Source organism: Strongylocentrotus purpuratus, unplaced genomic scaffold (assembly GCF_000002235.5).
Source record: "Strongylocentrotus purpuratus isolate Spur 01 unplaced genomic scaffold, Spur_5.0 spur5_scaffold_6, whole genome shotgun sequence".
Taxonomy (NCBI): domain Eukaryota; kingdom Metazoa; phylum Echinodermata; class Echinoidea; order Camarodonta; family Strongylocentrotidae; genus Strongylocentrotus; species Strongylocentrotus purpuratus.
In genome coordinates, this window is record NW_022145612.1 from 16,930,985 (window position 1) to 16,949,640 (window position 18,656).

Genomic DNA, 18,656 nt, shown 5'->3' on the forward strand with positions numbered 1-18,656 from the left:
TACATATATCAATACATATATTTTTACGTCTTAAATTAGATGTAAAACATGATAACTCATAAGACATAACATAATATATTTTTCATCACATATCTCGAGTTCAGACCCTGGATGGAATATGCATCGACTACCCCGTCTATTCTCCGCACACACGTGCATGTTTATAAAATCATGGTGTAGATTTGTAGTCTCCTTTCCCAAACCCAAACTCATTATTTTTGTTAAAAAGGGGATAGACTCGTACGTCATAGAGTGGTTTCATAGTTAATTTTATTTCTTCTTCCACAAATATTTGTACATAGGATTTAAAAAAAAAACAATAACAGGAACAGCAGATTATCAAATTAACAAACATAATTTGAAGTGCAATATTAATATTGATCATTATACATCTCTTAATTGTCATTATAAAAGAAATTCTATACAAATTTATTCATGTAAGATCATGTTCTGTACATGAAAGAAAGAGGAGACCCAGTAGCTGTGTTTGCTAGAGCAAGCTAGGCCCCAAACAGAATACCTGAATGCTTTAATAACTTTGGAGAAGAAAAGGGGAGAAAAAAAGAAACTACCTATAAGACTAGAAATAATTACAAATATATTTACAAAAGAGATAGATTTATGTATATTTGAGAAAATGGGAAGATATATACATATTTACAAAAGGATGAGCGAAAGCGCAAAACGGAACAAAACAGCATAAAACAAGAGAAAAGTTGAGACTAAGGAAGTTCAATGTATGGGGGAAATGGTGATGGGGAAGAGAGAGAGAGAGAGCAGGAGAGAGAGAAGAAAAAGTACAATAGAGCAAAACAAAACAAAGCGAGTTTGCTAATAAATGAAGAAATGGTGGTAAGGTAACTAGATAAGGTAAGCTATAAGACCAGGGGGCCAGCCTGGAAAAGAGGGGGGCGAGGCCGACCGCGGGGAGGGGGTACAAGAAATAAAAAGTATCTTTATGCATGGTTTTATCCGGAGATTTGACGCGGCCCCTTTCTCGTCTGTATTGTCTGCAAACTCGTTTGTGAAGGGTGCGGAGGTCACATCAAGGTAGAACTGATGTAGAAAGAGCTCGATTCAGTGATCGAGAGCCCGGATAGAGAGAGGGTGGTGTGGGATATATTTTGTGGGCCGGGAATTTGCAACGTAAAGTCAACGTTGATGCGAACCCAAACCGGTACCAGCTGGATGGTATAGCAATGATGCAATTGTCTATTAATAGTGACCAGTTAGAAACAGGTTTTGGAAGCACCTGATCTAAAGTGACCAATTAGAACTGCACGATTCCTAACTAGCTCGTGATCATCATGCACCGAGCGCGCGCCAGCAGTCCACAACAATAACTTAACACCATAACACAATCTCTTGATCTCTTGTGTTGGGCGTCACCGGGGATTCTGATGTATTTTATCTGTAAAATGTGTGAAACGTACCAATGCTGGTGAGTATAGAAGAAAAGTATGATATTATACATAATCGACAACTATTCATAACTTAGCCTTAGGAATCCTGTAATTCTTATAACTAGGGACAGGGTAGGCCTACTGCTGCGAAGCGTCGAAGCGCCGAAGCGAAGGCTTCTTCGCCCCTTTCTTGCTCACTTGTTGCTGCAGCTCAGCTCAGCTGCATAATAATAATGCTTTGTAATAATCATTGTAATTTGTATCATTGTTGTAAACTTGTTATAATATAATTCCGGACTTCAAGAAATCAATAAGTAGTTCGAGAATTCGTCGGAATTTAGTAGCAGTAGATCTAAAGCAAGATTGTTAATGTTTGTATGAAACTAGATTCTAGACCTAGCCTATAAAATCTTAAGAACTTAAATTTATGATTTTGAATGATAAATAATCAGTGAATAATGATTTAGACGTCTTGACTCGAGTTTGTAAAGCCTAAAGGTCAGTAACTATACTGTCCTTGAGTTTATAAATGAGATTAATTGTAGATAGTCTGGTCACACATATTTTAACGTGTTTGGATCTACAATCCTGACATAGATCTAGGGTCTAGACTATTCCTGGAAAAATTGTGGTAAGGGCCAGAAGAGACCCAGCTTAATTTCTAAGGTTTGATCTTAAAAGTTGCTTCTAACGTGACCATCTTTGGAAGATTTCCTTTTGCGACAGCCACTTAAATTGATCTAGACTACATTCTCTCTTCTCTCCCTTCCATTCCTCCTCCAATGATTGCATGCTGTCCATCCAATTAGCAAACACTCTGACATGGCAGAGAACATCACATCACACAAACTTCAAAAAAACGTGGTCTCTGGGTGGATTTGAACTTTGGTCCTTTGGTCTGCAGTCCAGCACACTACCGATATGTATCTACGAGAACGAGTTGAGATTGAGCAGCGATGTAAGCTATAGTCTACTCCAGACTACATCTCCTGCGCTATTCACTATACCCTTACCCTATTTTGTTCATGTTTTATATATCATATTATTATTAGATATATACATTCTAACTTTCTAAGCTGTACCCATATTTGTTTTTTCAGTTTGGGTGGCTGTCGCAAAAGGAAGTCTTCCCCCATCTTCAATTGATTTAAATTTAGGTACCTATTAAAAGTTGCCAAAAAAGTTATTTTACTGCAGATGAATTCTTTGTCACATGTGTTTCATCATGAAGTCTCTATAATTGTAACAATTTTTAATGTGTTAACAATTGGACTGCTTTCTCCAACACTCGGATTATCGAAACCTGCAGATAAAGCTAGCTAGCAAGAAGAGACCCTTCCGCTGGTACGAGACAAGCATCTACATATGATCGATTTGAGTGGAACATCACATCACAACCGCCTGGAATACTCCACCCCTGTCAATATCTGACAAAGTTGCGGAAGGCAGTCTGGAACCATACAGTCCACCTAAACTGACCTTTCCTGTTGAAGTCAACAGATTGTTAACCAAACTTTGGCTAATCTAAGCAAATTACTTTCATCAATAAGTATGGCATCCCAGGATGACACATACTGTGATTTCAGTGATATGGCGGAGTTTATTAATGATCCACCCATATCAGGATTTCCAGCGTCTCCAGAATACAGCCCTCTGTTTGAGCCACCAGACACCAATTTCTTTGATGAAGATGAGGAGGCTGTGATGGGCCTTAAATCCCATCAACAACCGTGTGGGAGCGTAAGCCCTTCTACAAGCTCATACACGTCTGATTATACACCAGAGACGCCTCTCTCTCGTGTTGCAGAGACGGCATTGTTTTGCCAGCAGAGAGAGTTAGAAACTGGACAAGCAGTATACATCGACTCCAGCAACCCCTTCTACATGTATTCTGAGCTGCTGGATCAGCTTGAGCAGGAAAGTGGAGATCTGGTGAGAGGAGGGAATGCTACCTCACAAAAAGAGCAGACCAGCAGTGGAGCTGTAGCAGTGCATCCAGTGGACATCGAGGTCAGCCCAAGTACCAAGTCAGCATTTTCAACAACAGCAGCAGGACGAGAGCAGACTTCCCAGAAGGTGACAGTCAACGCACTTGGTGTGAAATCAACATCTCAACCAAGTTCAAGGCCCACCGTCAACGGAGCAAGAGGTTCATCACATGTCAGGGAGAATAAGAACAATTTACCTGTAGCTAAAAATGATGTGATTAAAGTTGGTGTCAAAAGAAAGGCTGTTCAAGTGAAGGAGGAGGCTAAAAAGGTCAAGAAAAGTTGTGAAGATTCCGCTACTACAAGTCGGAGTCAGAAAAATGCCATTGCTGCTAGAGAAAATAGACTAAAAAAGAAAAATGAGTTTGAGGAAATGAAGAGGAATGAAGCCTTGTTGCAGGAGGAAAATGAATGTCTTCGTAAGGAAAATTCAGATCAGTTAAAGACTATCACAGGGTTGCAGCAAAAAGTGGAGTACCTAAAGAGTGTGCTTTTCAATCAAAGTTCTCTATCTACAGTCCTCCAAAGCCTAAATCCCAAACCAAAGTTGAAGCTGAGCTCATCAGTGGGTGTGTCCTCTCAAGTAGATGGAGCTCAAAGAATGAGTGGCGGTGTATGTTTACATATTAACGGTTCTTCAGATGCATCCCTTGAATGGTGTTCAAAATGTTCAATGAAGGCTCAAGCTTCCTTTGATTCTTGAAATTAACATGCGAACCTGAATGATATTATGAATAGATTGTTCTGTTATTTAATGCAAAATCAGGAAATACTGACAATAATCTCATTTGTAACATGATTAACATCTCATTGAAGGTCATTCTGTTTGTACATTTATGTGCCTTACCTGCTGTCAAAGATTGTTACGAAAATTGCATCATGAAATTGAAAACAACAAAAAATGTGAAAGCATTGATATCACGCTGTCGGAGAGTGCTTTGCAGTACTTTGCTCCAACAATTGTGGATTGCATGCATGAGGAAGAAATGAAAGTGGTACACTTACACAATGCTTTCAAGTATTGTAGGTCAGCAGAAGATTCAGAAAAGTAATATTTGACAACTCTAAGACACATCTCACTTGTCTGAGAAGGATTTATTTGGTGTAAATATATGGAGCTTTTGATGAGCAGACGATCTCCATGCCTGTATCATCATTCAAATTGAATTTGCGCTAGGTAAAGTGAAGAACTTATTAATAGCAAATGTATTCTGTACAGGAGACTTAGATGTTCATATTTATGTAAATATGTCATCTAACAGGTTTTGTGATAAAGTTGTGTAAAGGGGCTCGCATACTCCTGTACAGTCAGCAATTGCACCCAAAATGGTCCCGATTATTCCTGAATTGTGCGTGTGTACAAATCAAGATAAAGTTTGAGATCTTGCTCAGGGGAAGGGGAGATTCAGCAAATTTTTGAATATGTTAAAGAAATTCCTGATTTCTGTCCAGTAGGGGTGTACACATCGGGGCAATACAGGACTCTCGGGAATGTTGGTAGAAACCATGGAAAAATTGACCAGATTCGGAAGTCAGCTGTGATTCGTGCAGTACTATTCCAGACTTTTCAGGATGATTCAGGACGATCCGAGATAAATCTGGATAATTTGGGACGATTCGGGAATAACTTCTGAATGGTCCAGAATATTCCTGAATATATAATAGTCCTGTATTGGTACCCCCAATGATCCTCAAATGGTCATTCCAAGGGATTATTCGGAACCATACAGGAACAATTGCTGGCTGTATGCGAGGTCCTTATGTATTGCAAGCTTAAAGGTACTATTTGATACTTAAAAACGGTTTTGATAATATTAGAGAACATTGGCAATGTCATTTCTATGTCAGTATGACAAACATGAAGTCCTTACAAAGTAAGCATTTTTCATTCTTTATTGATCATTTGGCTCTAAATTTTCAGATTGTCTTAATTGGTCCTTATAAATGTATGGAACCACTTCTAAAATTGTTACAATAGTACCTCTAAGCAATTAATTGTTACCTGTGCAGATTGTAAACTGGAAGGAAAGTATCTGGCAGTAATTATGCATACAGAAATGATATACATGTACATGCATGAAACACTGACTGGAACAGGAATGCACTTGAATCTTTGGTACCTGGTACAAAGTTTTAATTCTTGTGCTGAACTGTTTCAGTTAGTGTTACCTGATTTAAACAGAAACTGACACTCTTGCACTGCTTTGTTATTTCCAGATTTTTTGGCAGAGACAATTGAGAGCAGCAGCATGATGCAGACTAGTTTCATTTATTTGGTAAGAATTGCACTTTTGTTGAATTAAACTATTTCCCCATCTATTTTTCTTCAATTAATCATTTATCCAAATTGGGTATACGTCTATGGTTATTGTTTCTTCAGATTACAATTAAATCTGACTTCCCTACAACTATTCCATCCTTGTAATATGTTGCGAATGGTCTAGCTAGTTTATGTTCTTGTCATTTATAGTATCTGGCTATGACAGGTCTTTGTCTAATCACCCTCTGTTAGCTGCATTACAATCCTGCCAAACAATCTTCCTACATGCATGTGGTATCCACAAGGACAGTCATACTACTGTCTAAGATAAACCACCCCCTAAATTCCTCAGTTAACCCTCCCCTCCCCCTCCCCTCCTCCTCTTTTGGCAAACACCTAATAGGACAATTATCCCCACCTTTCTCCAAGGTAAATTTCCAAGGAATAATTGGGCAAGTTTTTTTTCTGTCTGGAGGTAGATTTTAAAAGTTAAATGACTACATGCACCCATAGATATACATGATAAACGTTACTTTCTTGTGAGTGATTATAAAGTTATACGTAGGCTGTAATCCTATCGTGACTCTTCTTCCAATTTTGCTTCTCATTTTAAATCGTTTTCTTTCTCTTCTCCCCCTTTGACATGGATGCTTTCTCCACTGTGATCTGCTGTTCTGACTTGGATGTTTTCTTGGTCCATGCTTCATTGACTGCTGCCTTTCCTACATCTGATGGGATTTATCATCAACCAGCAGCTAGGGACAAACCTCACGCTGTGCAATATAACTACTTCCAAGATTTCTCAGCCAAGAGTTGTCAGTTTCTTCATGTTTAAATCTGTTTTTGATTAAGAAATCTGCTTCTAAAGTCTGACTCCAAAGCCTAAAATTTATGTTTGAAGAAGAAAAACAGTTTCAAATAGAGTGATAGATTAAAAATAATTACCAGTATGTATTTTGATTCAAATACAAATTACATAAAAGGAGTATCATGTTCAGCAAGTTTTTTTCGAGGGAGGACTTATGAAACTTAATTGCTGAATTCATCATATTTAGCATTGAATGTAGAAGCAGGTTTCTCTTTCAAACTGTATGCATTTACGTAATGCATGGCATAAAATAGATACCAAATCTAGATGCCCTGATTCATGGGGAATCATGGCTATACATACTTAATGTCTCCAGATACAAAAAGTTGGAATTATTCTATTTTTTATGGTTGGGGAGGGGGTAGGGCAGCAACTTTTTACCTCCAAAATGCTAAATGTTTTATGCCATGCATTATGCATTCAACACATTGATTAATGAAAATCATTTGGTGTATTTCCTGTTATCATTACTTTTTTGCATTCACAATCTTTAGATGTCCAAATATAGATGTTTCGCCCCATTTTAAAAGGTTGATAAAAGGATAAACATTTGGTTAATGTTAACACCACCCCTCCCCCCCCCCCAAAAAAAAAATAGATATAAAATGATACAGGATAAAATTACTTCCAAATGTTTGTCATATCATTGCCAAACTTTTGTAACACAAAGGCTTCATATCTGCTCTCTTGCAAATCAACTTTATTATGTGAATAAATTCACACTTTACCCTCTTTTTTTTATTGAATCAACAGTACTCTAATCCAAATTATCCCACGATATACAAATATTGAAATGATGGGATTACCTTGTTAAAGAGCAGCTCTGATGCCTTGTGATTGAATAATTAATATGTAAACTTTCCTTCCAGTGATCAGAAAATTTTCTGACGTGAAAAGAAAATGTACAGAAGAAAACAGAAAATATATGTACAGAAAAAATGAGAATGTATATTTATCAGATCAGATCTGTATTTACAAAAACTTTTTGGAAATGCTCATTTTCAATAAACAAAAAATAGTTTTAAAAATCACATAACCTGGAAGTTCTTATGTTGTTTTTGCAAGTTAGTAGTTTGATGTAAACGATGAGTGAATTATGACATTTTCAACAGTTATAAATATATGGAGTGAATCTGAGAGTGTTGATGCAATGATTTGCAAGTGATTTGTTTTGGAAATACTTGCACACCAGAAAGTGTATGAGCAATAGTGGAAAAGGAAATTTTATGTTCATTTTAGATTTATACAATTTTCTTAGCAAGCCAATTAATCCTGTTTTACTTATTGTGAAGTTAGGGATCTGCCATTGTCTATACAAACATTTGTGAGAAAGGATTTGTACCAGAAGAGAATGTGATTGATTGCCTTGTGTAAGTGATTGATTGAAGTGATAGATTGATTTTGTGTAGTGACTAATCAGTTGATGAGTGATTGATTTTGTGTAGTGACTAATCAGTTGATGAGTGATTGATGGGAGTGACTGATTGATCGTATATTTGATTGATATGATAGATTGTGTAATGTGATCGTTTGATGTGATAATTTGTATAATGTGACTGATAATTGATATGAGTGATTGGTTGTGTTATGTGACTGGTCAATTGATACAAATGATTGATTGTATGTTATGTAATAGATCGACTGTGTCATGTGATAGATTAATTGATGGTGTGAACCTTTGCATGCACCAGTTTACTAACAAAAAAAATACAGCTTTTCGTTCCTGGGGAATCCTATTGATGAACTACAATACTTTGAATCTAGTCTGTATACATTTTACGTTGCTATATCGGGCAATCTTTCAGGCTGTCAAGAACAACTTGTATTGAAAAAGTATGCTTATATTTAAATATGTTAGTATATAAACTGGTCTTTTGATTGAGGTGATATAATTGATAACTTTGGTTGATTATTGGACAGATTGATTGGTGCATATGAAAGAGTGAAGAGCATTATCAATATGATGCTTGTACCTTATTTCGTTTTAAGTTTGCAACTTTTTGTCCCCTCTTCTCTTAAAGTACAAGTCCACTCCAAAAATAACCTACTTTAAATAGAAGCAAACAAATCAGACAAGCCAATCCAAAAAAGTTTGATCAAAATCAGATAACTAATACGAAAGTTATGACAGTCCGACAGTTCTCGTTTCTTTTTATCTCTCAATTACTGTCTCTCCCTCACCTTTATCCTCTTATCTCTTTCTCCCAACATTTCATTCTTGACCTGCACTATCCATCTAACCAACTCAGTAGAAGGGTTCTAGGACACCTACCCCCTGGAGTGGACATCCACCCCCTGGATAACCACCCCCAGTCAACTACCCCCTAGGGCAAACACCCTCTTGGACAACTACCTCCCAGACAACTATCTAGGTTGTCCGGGGGGAAGTTGTCCTGGGGGTTCTTGTCCGGGGGTACTTGTCCTAGGGGGTGGATGTCCAGGGGGTAGGTGTCCGGATACGGTGAAAAAGACATGTTAACAATAGCCGGTTTCATTAAATTCAGATCAGCCCCTCTTCCATATTTTGAATAGAATGCAAACGATACATGACTATCCGCTCAATAGCTGCCTTGTTTTAAAAAAAAATGTTCTTCCTTTCTCTTTCTTCACATTTCTCTAAATCTCACTGTCATCTATCTCCTTTCATCTCTCTTAGCTCCATTATGCTCTAGTCTCCTCGTAACTCTCTCTCATGTAACATTTTTTCTTGCTTTTGAAGTTTTGATCTGTACATTTTTTCTTTAATAGCATTGAAAGGCAACTCTAGTCTAGTCCCAGAATAATGGATCAAGATTGATGGTAATATCAGACAACCAATTTGAAAGTTCACAAAGTTTTCATGATATGAAGTTCATCTTCTAACGGAGACAAACTGGCAACTTGCTCATGAGGCTGTGATGTCGTTCCATTATTTGCCTATTTTGATAACCTAAATTTTCACTTTCCCAAATAAATTGACTTGCAAAGCTTCAGTTGTACATTGATGGAAAGTGCATGTCGATGGGTGTTTATGTATGCACTTTTAATAAAACTTATTTTACTAAACATTTATGCAAGACGATCAAGGGATGTCAAAACATGTCGACTCACAAAAGGATATCACAATGATCACAACCTTCGGATCTTCACATCGTTGACTTTTAGGTTGCCTGATTCTCCTGAAATTTTTTGAAAACATAGTCAGGGGTATGGGTTCTCCTCCATGCAATTCTTATCGGCAGTTAGTTTTGACATGAATTCAAGAATAAGCCATCATACAAGATATTCAAAGTTTAATCAACTTATTTAATACATTTTCTCTATTTACTCAATGTAACATGTGAAGCACATTCAAATAAGTGAACATCAAAGATGGAAATGCAAAATGCAACCAGTTATGAGAAGGTTGGAAATCTCCCGCAATGTCATATGACTAATCCTGCGAACTGTGTATGTAGATTAATGGAGAAAACTTGTATTCAATCATTTAATATTAAATTTCTTTAATTGTGCATGAATGGTTCAAGTAAAATGGTTGACAGTACTGCCTGAAATAAATATCACACCATTTTCTTAAAGACAGCACCATAAGCACAAACAAACAAACATGGAAATGTGAATTGAAGAGGTATACAATACATCAACTTCTTTTTGTGCGAGAAGGAAAAGTTTTCACTTTAAACAATATAGCTACCCTGTAACCACTCCTGCATAAAACTTACGAATTTGTGCGTCTGACCGTAAGAAATAACAATAAAGCAGTTTATAACAATACTACATATAAAAACACATTCATTAATTACTTCAGAAGATAAAGATTCCATTCCTCATTGGATCCCTCATGACATATTCTCAATGAATGCTAACCAATCCATGAAAAAAATTAACCCACTCTTGTTTCATAAGGACTGATAAAAGTCAGGCAAAATTTAAATTAAATTAAATAGTCTTGTCCTGTGGCTGTCTCCATGGCTGCAGTTGTTCCCATTTGCATTTCACATCTTCTTAGTTCTATTGGGTCAGGATGAAGGACTATAAATCTGTGTAACAAAAGAGAGGATGAAAAGGGGAAATTCCTTTATTTATTTGTACGAACATTTATCAATATATCATTTTCATAAAGGGTATATAATACACTACACAAAGAAATATGCCTGCTGATCATAGTTTACCCAGGGAGGTAACTCCTAAGTGTTTGGCAATACTGGACATCTATACATGTAAGTCTCATAAAGGTATTAACAATTGTTGATATACAATATTTGACTTTGTTCAGAATAAAGCAAGACCATTGACAGGAAAAGAAAAGAAAAATAAATAGTGAAGCTTGTGTATAATATCAGTTAAAGTTGGGGGGGGGGGGTAGAAAATTGATCTTTAATTATAATGCTCTTTGAATCAATGCATGTTTGAAGTGTAATGACTCTGTTAAAGGAGAGCAAAACAAGTGGTCTTTCCCAAGCTTGTAATGCAGGTTGGACTGTATTCAGCATCATTGATACTGATTTTTGTTGTTTACTTATAAAATTCATAATTTCATTTTTTTTTTTAATTCATGATTTTCCGATGAACAATATCATCTTACTTCCTTCACTGAAAATTGCCTTCTAATGATACTAACCTGTACAATCTGTAAATCTACTTCTTCAGCAGCTGGTGTCTAACGAGAACGAATGGTGCAGCAAAGCCCGAGCCAAAGAATGCTGCCATGATGCCCAAGAGTAACCACTTGTTCCTGGTTGGGAATGGCATGTTCTGTACACAAAATAGAAATAGACAATACAAACTTGTAAAGAAATGTGTACAAAATATTTAAAACCAATTGAGTAATTTAAACATTTGAGAGCCCAAGTTCAGAACTCGAGTTGGAGTCTTAAGAAGCAAGATCACAATCTCAGGCTACCATGGAACACCAACAAACAAAAAAACAGCCTGAAAGTGCAATAATATCACGAATAGATAAGCAGGAAGTTGAAGAAATTATAGACCTATTTTGTATTAGTATGATGGGGTGTTCAAACCTCATGGACATATACATTGTATATTTGATTACATGTTGGATCACAACCCTTTAACTGCAAAAAGGATGATACAAAGGAGTTAAAAAACTGGTGCACATGAGTTCACAGCTGATTAATCCATGATCAAAGATAAGGCAGTTTCTTCAATTGCAAGGTAAAATATCAAAAAGCCAGATACACACAATCACTACTATTTTAATGACATCTTCTCTCAAAATAAAGCTTTTCACATCTTTGAATATTTTGTCACTTGTCAGTTGTCAGTAGATCTAAATGTTTCAACTTTAATGATACATTTTTTTTCTTCAAAATGAATGCGAAATAAAATCCATGTTTATCATGAACATGGTCAATTGAATGTAGACTCTAGGCCTAATGTTAAAGGTTCTTTGTCCCATTTGCAGGCTAAAAAAATGAAAAGGTTAAATTCCAACAGCATTTCAAAGACAATACTAATTTAAAACTTCCCATAAAAAAAGGGGGCTTGAAAATGTCTTTAAGTAGGAAAATAACAACTATTAGTTGTTGAATTGACTTAGGAGCTATAGAGCCAGGAAGTAATAGTCTGATTTTTTAGACCATTGTACCAAATGGTCGTACGTTTTATGCTGCGCAAAGATTCAATCAGTTTAATTTTGGCCATTACAAGAAGTGGGTTATTGAAATATGCTCATATACCCTTTACAGCTCATTTTATGTTTGTTAATTACCAAAGATGAAAAAAAAGTGAGTCAATTACTCAATAGTATCTGACAGTGAAGTCTAGCAAGTAGACAGGTTGCCTTGCATAATTTGAATATTAGGACACTGCCAACGTTTAAATTTCACAGATAGGACAAACATGACATATTCATAACTCCTATGCAGTTCTACAGAATTTGATGTTGGCTGCAAAAGGGACATACATGTAGTATGTATTATGACACAAGTATGACTGAGCTAAAGATGTGAAGATAGTTATTACCCTTGCCTTAGCTTTTCAACTCAAAAAAAAAAAATTTGTTGGCGCTTGTTCAGAAACCTATCCATAATTTGACCCGTACCTCCGGCGTGGAAATACCCTACTAAAACTGTAAAACATACCCAAAATTAAGTAAATATTCATTAAATGTACAAATAAAGATCATGAGTTGAAAGTCGTTATAAATGTTTATTACCTGTTTCGTTTCAATTTTCTCATTAGTTTTCTGAAAAACGATGATATTAGTATACACTTTTTCACAGGTTTCACAGCAAACCGCTGCACAATTACAAGTGCATATACCGATGGTGGGTTGCGGGCGGGCGCGCGCCTGTGTGAAGTTATCTACCGTAATGTCGATGGTGGGTTGCGGGCGGGCATGCGCCTGTGTGTGAAGTTATCTACCGTAATGTCTCAGATCCTCATTACGGTAGATAACTTCACACAGGCGCGCGCCCGCCCGCAACCCACCATCGGTATGCAGCTTGTACTGTGCAGCGGTTTGCCGAAAATTGACACAAAACACAGGTAACAAACATATCAAATTTTTTAAATCATGACCTTTATTTGGACATTTGTTGAATAAACTCTAGACTATATCTAGACTATTTACCGTATTTTGGCAATTTGGGGAGCGTTTGAGTAGATCTAGATCTAGACTAGGAGTCTAGGGTATCTCCACGCCGGAGTTACGGGTCAAATTTTGGATAGACTTCTGAACTAGCGCCAATTTTTTTGTGTAAAATATTGAAACTTGAAACAGCTCACTGCACTGTCACAAGTTTTAGTTGTACGATGGGGCCGGGCCAAGCAGGCACTTAAATTGTGCCCATAAGGCCTCATATTCACATAAACAAATTCAACAAAACATTGATTTGCTATTTTGCTGATTGCTCAAGTCTCAAATTGCAACAAATTAACAATTGCACACAAACTGCACAGACAGTACACGTCGAATCAGCCAGTCATGCCAGTCTTTCTCTCCATTGACTTTGCACGTAAAACTCATCGCACACACGGTATTCGCAATCTACATGTACATGTACGAGTGCGTACTGTACACGACAATTAATTTCAGAAAAGGGACCAACTTTAACCATAGCATTATTCTACTCACAGTTCCAGGTCCTTCTCCATATCCAGCTTGTCGGATAACTGATGTCCCAAAGGACCTTCTGGATATAACAGCTAGCCGAGAAAATACCATTTTTGTCGTTAAATTATATTTGAAATTGAACTTTTGTTAATGTTACTAAACTGAAACTGAGAGCAATGGCCGATAGTAAGGTATCGTTCAAGCGCCTGATTTTTCTGATGTTGTAGAAATAGGCATGTAGATCTAGGGGCGGATCATCCTCCACCCCTCCAGCTCCCCAGTCAAATACGCGGGAATTCCTTGGGTATGTCTCCTACCCCCTACCCTTTTTTTATACTTTGATTTTCCCCGGCCTGGAACTATTTATTTTGAAATGCGAAAAAATAGCCATTAATGTTGTAGTTGGTAATTAGGCTCTGAAGATTCACTTTCTTGGCAGGGAAAATCTTATCACTCGGCAGCAAGGCTCCTCCACATCAGAATAACAGATGAACAGAAATGACAAACAGTGACAGAGGTGGGGGCGTATGCCCCCCAAAAAACTCAATCTAGTGTACCTTACGTACTCAACAGCTAAAAAGTAAACATGTCCCCTCTTTATGCCTCCGTACAACTAGGGAGGTGAGACAGTTTAATTCTCCAAAAGGAGATTGAAAAAAGGGTGATAACCAATAAATCTGTTCAGTCTTAAATTTTTCAATGGCAATCATGCGGTCCCTCCGTTCGGGGGGGGGGGGCGGGGGTCGGGGTTTCCTTACTCCTTAAATGTGCATGCCTGGGAGTCTTCCCTCCTCGAAATATAAAAAATCACGCATAAATTATTTTTCAATGCTGCTTAACCCAAATGAGCAGAATTAACAGAGAAAAGTGTGTTGATTTGGACTGTACTGGCTTGCAGTAGCAGATCCTGTAGGCTAGAAGGAGGGGGTGGATGGGGGGAAAAAGGCATGCATCCTCTTTCCACCTTTTTTTTTAGGGGGAGGCGGTAGAAAATAGAGTAAGCATATACACGTATAGCCCCTATATGCCCTCATGCTGGTGCCCCTCTATTAGCTACAGAGGCGACCCTCCAGGGGCGGGGGCACAGCGCTTTTTCAAATACCCCAAAAGTGCCCCTTTTTACATAGGAAAAGTGCCCCTTTTACTTTGACAAGTGCCCCTATTACTTTATAAAGGTGCCCCTTCCCCTTTTCACCTCTGATAAACGCCCCCTTTTATCTTGAAACGTGCCTTTTTCCTTCTGACAAGTTCTCATTTTCCTTTGCAATAAGTGTCCATTTCCCTTTCCGATAAGTGCCCTTTTTAATCTCTAATTGACTCTAATTAATCTCTAATGCACTTCATATACTGCGTGTAAGTGCCGCCTTCGCCTCCAATAATTGCCCCTTATTCAAATCTGACAGATTTTTTTTTTTTTTTTTTTTTTTTAAAGCTTTTTTGCCTTTAATCAGATCTTCATAATTATACAAAATGATGAATAGGAACACAATTGTTCTTACAGTATAAACATACATGTAGTACATTGTCTCAAACATTTTAAACACAGACATATTTAAAAAAATATTTTCCATTTGTATCCAAACTAATAAAGTACACATTCAAACAAGTGTAAAGAATGTGCTCCAATTCCTTTAAAAAGGAAAAGGTGACGGTAATACTTGGATACAACATTATACAAAGGAACAATTTTTACAACATAATAAGCAAATTAATTAGTTCAATATAAATTAAGCAATCTGAACAAAGATTTTCTTATATAAACAAAAATTATAAGGTGAATGTGCTGCTTCATAATCCATGATAACAAAATTTGATATATTTACATATAATGATATGGTGCATTTTTCATTATAACTATATAAGGGTCTTGTATCAGTGGAGGTCTTTAACTATACCGTTATTTAAAAAAATAAAAAATATAAAAAACAAGCAAACACGATAGCAGATAAGTGTCCGGATCGATGAGAAAGTGAGGGAGTGAACAGGAATGACAGATGCTTGTTTTACTTTGACAAGTGCCCCTCCCCCTCCTAATAAGTGCTCTTTTCATCTCTAATGAGTGGCCCTTTCCACCTTTAATAACTGACCCTTTTGTTTTGACAAGTGCCTCTTTTCCTTCCTACTAGATGGTCTTTTACTTCTTTTAAGTGCCCTTTATCCTTCTAATAATAACTCCTTTTCATCTCTGATAAGTGCCCCGTTTGTTTTCAACATATGCCTCTTTTTCTTTTTAATAAAAGTCACTTCCCCCTTTTCATAAAAGACCCCACTCCCAGTTCGATAAATGCCCCTATTAAAAGCTGATCTGCGTCCCTTTTCTTCATCTTCATCTATTAAAATAATGCACATTTTCTTTATTATGAGTGCCCCTTTTTCATTTCCATAAGTGCCCCTTTTCATATCTGGTCAGTGCCCCTTTTCACCTCTGATAATTTCCCTTTTAACAATGATACGTGCATGCCCCTTTCCTTTTTTATAAGGGAACAAGGGTGTCGATTTGTATCCGTGGTTGGGGGGATGATAGGTGCCAAAATATTTTCGGCAATGGATCAAAGCAACCAAAGTGGTAGAAGCGTGTGGCAAGTTGCACCCATCCCGAGCGCGTAGCCAGGATTTAATTTTAGGGGGGCGGTAGTGAGCACGCGAAGGGCGTTTCCTAGTGGGTTAGGTGCAGGGAGGGGGAGTTCCCCCCCCCCCCCCCCCGCGCAAAGCGCGGAAGCTTTTACGTTTCACTAAATTATTAGAGAAAGAAGACGATTCGTTGGACCGTTCTCGACTCTTAATCCTTGTTTGAATCAAATTCCCCTTCTTCCGCGCGTAGCGCGGTAGCTCTGACGTTTCATTAGATTATTAAAGAAAGAAGACGATTCTATGTACCATTCTCGACTCTTATTCCTTGTTTGAATCAAGTTCCCCTTCCCCCGCGCGTAGCGCGGAAGCTCTGACGTTTCGTTCGATTATTAAAGAAAGAAGACGATTCGATGTACCATTCTTGACTCTTAATCATTAATGTTTGAATTAATTTCCCCTTCCTCCGCGCGTAGCGCGGAAGCTCTGACGTTTCATTAGATTATTAAAGAAAGAAGACGATTCTATGTACCATTCTCGACTCTTAATCCTTGTTTAAATCAAGTTTCCCTTCCCCCCCCCCCCCGCGCGTAGCGCGGATGCTCTGACGTTTCATTAGATTATTAAAAAAAGAAGACGATTCGATGTACCATTCTCGACTCTAAATCCTTGTCTGAATTCATTTTTGCCTATTCCTGCGCGAAGCGCGGAAGCTTTCACATGTTATTACATTATTAGAATAAGAAGAAGATCTGTTGTTTCGTGTCCTTGAATTCAGTTTCCCCCTATCGCGTGAAGCGCGGAAGCTTTAATGTTTCAATAAATTATTACTCTTAATCCTTGTCTGTATTCATTTTCGCCCATTTCGCGCGTAGTAAAAGAAGACGATAAGTCGTATCGTGCATTTTGACGTTTTATTTGATTATTACTCTTAATCCACGTCTGAATTCAGTTGCCCCCTAACAGCTTTGCCCTGTTCGCTAAATTATTAGAGAAAGAAGACGATTCGTTGTACTGTTCTCTATATTAATCCTTCTTTCAATTCAGTTTCCCCACTAAAAATAAATTGTGTCACAAATAAGTTGTGACCAGGGGCGTCGCTAGACCTTTTTCAGTGGGGGGGGGGGGGGTGTAGAGGCCAACGATTACCGACAAAAGTAGCCACCAATTACCGACAAAATTAAATTTCCAATCTCTACAAAGTCAACCCTATAGACCTGGGGCCGAAGGCTAAATTGTTTTTCCTATGGACTATCTATAGTACTTGCATATGCGCAAAATGGTAATTTTCCTCGACGACATTAAAGGTATTACAAAGTTTTGGTATGGGGTCATGAATTTGGTTCAAATTAACATATTGGAAGCATATGCGTTCCTACAATATTCATTGATCGTTGTCGCGGTTGAAATTGAGTCTAAAGTTATGAAATTATAAATAATAAACTCTTTATGTTGTATAGCTCCCTCTCAAGGTCAAGATATTAATTTAGCTATGAAACAATGTTTGTTGACTAAAATCGACCGATTAGCTATTCCCGTTTGGAAATTGTATATCACAACTACATATTCTGAGATTTTCATGGTCGCAGCTACCATTGTACGGCCATAGGCGCTATTTGAAATTTATCACAATTTACCGGGAGCACCGGTAAATTTTTATATTTAATTTTTCTCGAAAACAGAAATGTTTTAGGGGCTAATTTTTTTAGTGCTTATAATTCATCCCCAGGGGCATCCAAATATATCAAAATTGTAAAGATTCACTATACACCCAATTTTCAAAATTTCCCAAAACTTTGTATTACCTTTAATATACAAATTATTTCTTAAATTTAGTCAGCATCATAGCTATATATTTTAATGCAGGCGCGGAGCTAGGATCTTATTTTAGGGAGGGGCGGTAGTGAGCAAGAGAATCACTTACAAGCGCGCTCATAAGGGGGTGTGGGTGATGAGCCTCCCGCGCGAAGCGCGGAAGCTTAGACGTTTCCTTAAATTATTAGGAAAAGAAGACGATTAATTGTACCGTTTTCGACTGGTAATCCTAGGCTGAATGAAAATCCCCCTCCTGCGCGAAGCGCGAAAGCTTTGACGTTTCATTAAATTATTATAAAAAAAAGGAAGACGATTTGCTGTACCATTCTCGACTGTTTATCCTTTTCTGAATTCAGTATTCCCCCCCCCCGCGCAAAGCGCGGAAGCTTTGACGTTTCATTAAATTATGAGAAAAAGCAGACGATTCGGTGTACTGTTCTCGACTCTTAATCCTAATCTGAATGAAGCTTCCCCCTCCCGCGCGAAGCGCGGAAGTTTTGGTTTTATTCAATTATTAGAAAAAGAAGACGATTTGTCGTATCGTTTTCGACTCTTAATAAGCCCTATTCATCTGAATTCAGCTTCCCCCTCTCGCGCGAAGCGCGAAAGCTTTTACGTTTCCTCATATCATTAGAGAAAGAACACGATTCGTTGTACCGTTTTCGACTTTCAATAAACCCTATTAATTTTGTCTGAA

General features: G+C 37.5%; 1 protein-coding gene and 1 long non-coding RNA gene across 5 annotated transcripts; one reads left to right on the forward strand and one right to left on the reverse strand.

The window, feature by feature from the left end:
* The first annotated feature begins 1,307 nt into the window (after positions 1-1,307).
* Positions 1,308-7,550, forward strand: LOC100891166. 4 transcript variants are annotated; one of them, XM_003728135.3, is made up of 4 exons: positions 1,318-1,441; positions 2,713-4,568; positions 5,609-5,667; positions 6,407-7,550. In XM_003728135.3, the coding sequence occupies exon 2, from the start codon at positions 2,955-2,957 to the stop codon at positions 4,092-4,094; it is 1,140 nt and encodes a 379-aa protein (XP_003728183.2). In that variant the 5' UTR covers positions 1,318-1,441; positions 2,713-2,954; the 3' UTR covers positions 4,095-4,568; positions 5,609-5,667; positions 6,407-7,550. The 4 variants fall into 4 exon arrangements, 3 of the variants coding, with proteins under 3 accessions (XP_003728183.2, XP_030829062.1, XP_030829063.1); XM_030973202.1 differs by having other exon boundaries at positions 1,330-1,441; positions 2,213-4,568; XR_970420.2 differs by lacking the exon at positions 2,713-4,568 and having other exon boundaries at positions 1,308-1,441.
* Positions 7,551-9,783: 2,233 nt separating this feature from the next.
* On the reverse strand, positions 9,784-13,759 carry LOC752987. The gene is made up of 3 exons (XR_970421.2): positions 13,598-13,759; positions 11,120-11,253; positions 9,784-10,538 (listed from the first exon to the last, which is right to left on the reverse strand). It is a non-coding gene; the product is annotated as an uncharacterized LOC752987 (long non-coding RNA).
* Positions 13,760-18,656: the final 4,897 nt, after the last annotated feature.

What these genes read in the sequence shown, in the direction of transcription:
- LOC100891166 (XM_003728135.3), top strand. Translation starts at nt 2,955, where the DNA reads ATGGCATCCCAGGATGACACATACTGTGATTTCAGTGATATGGCGGAG.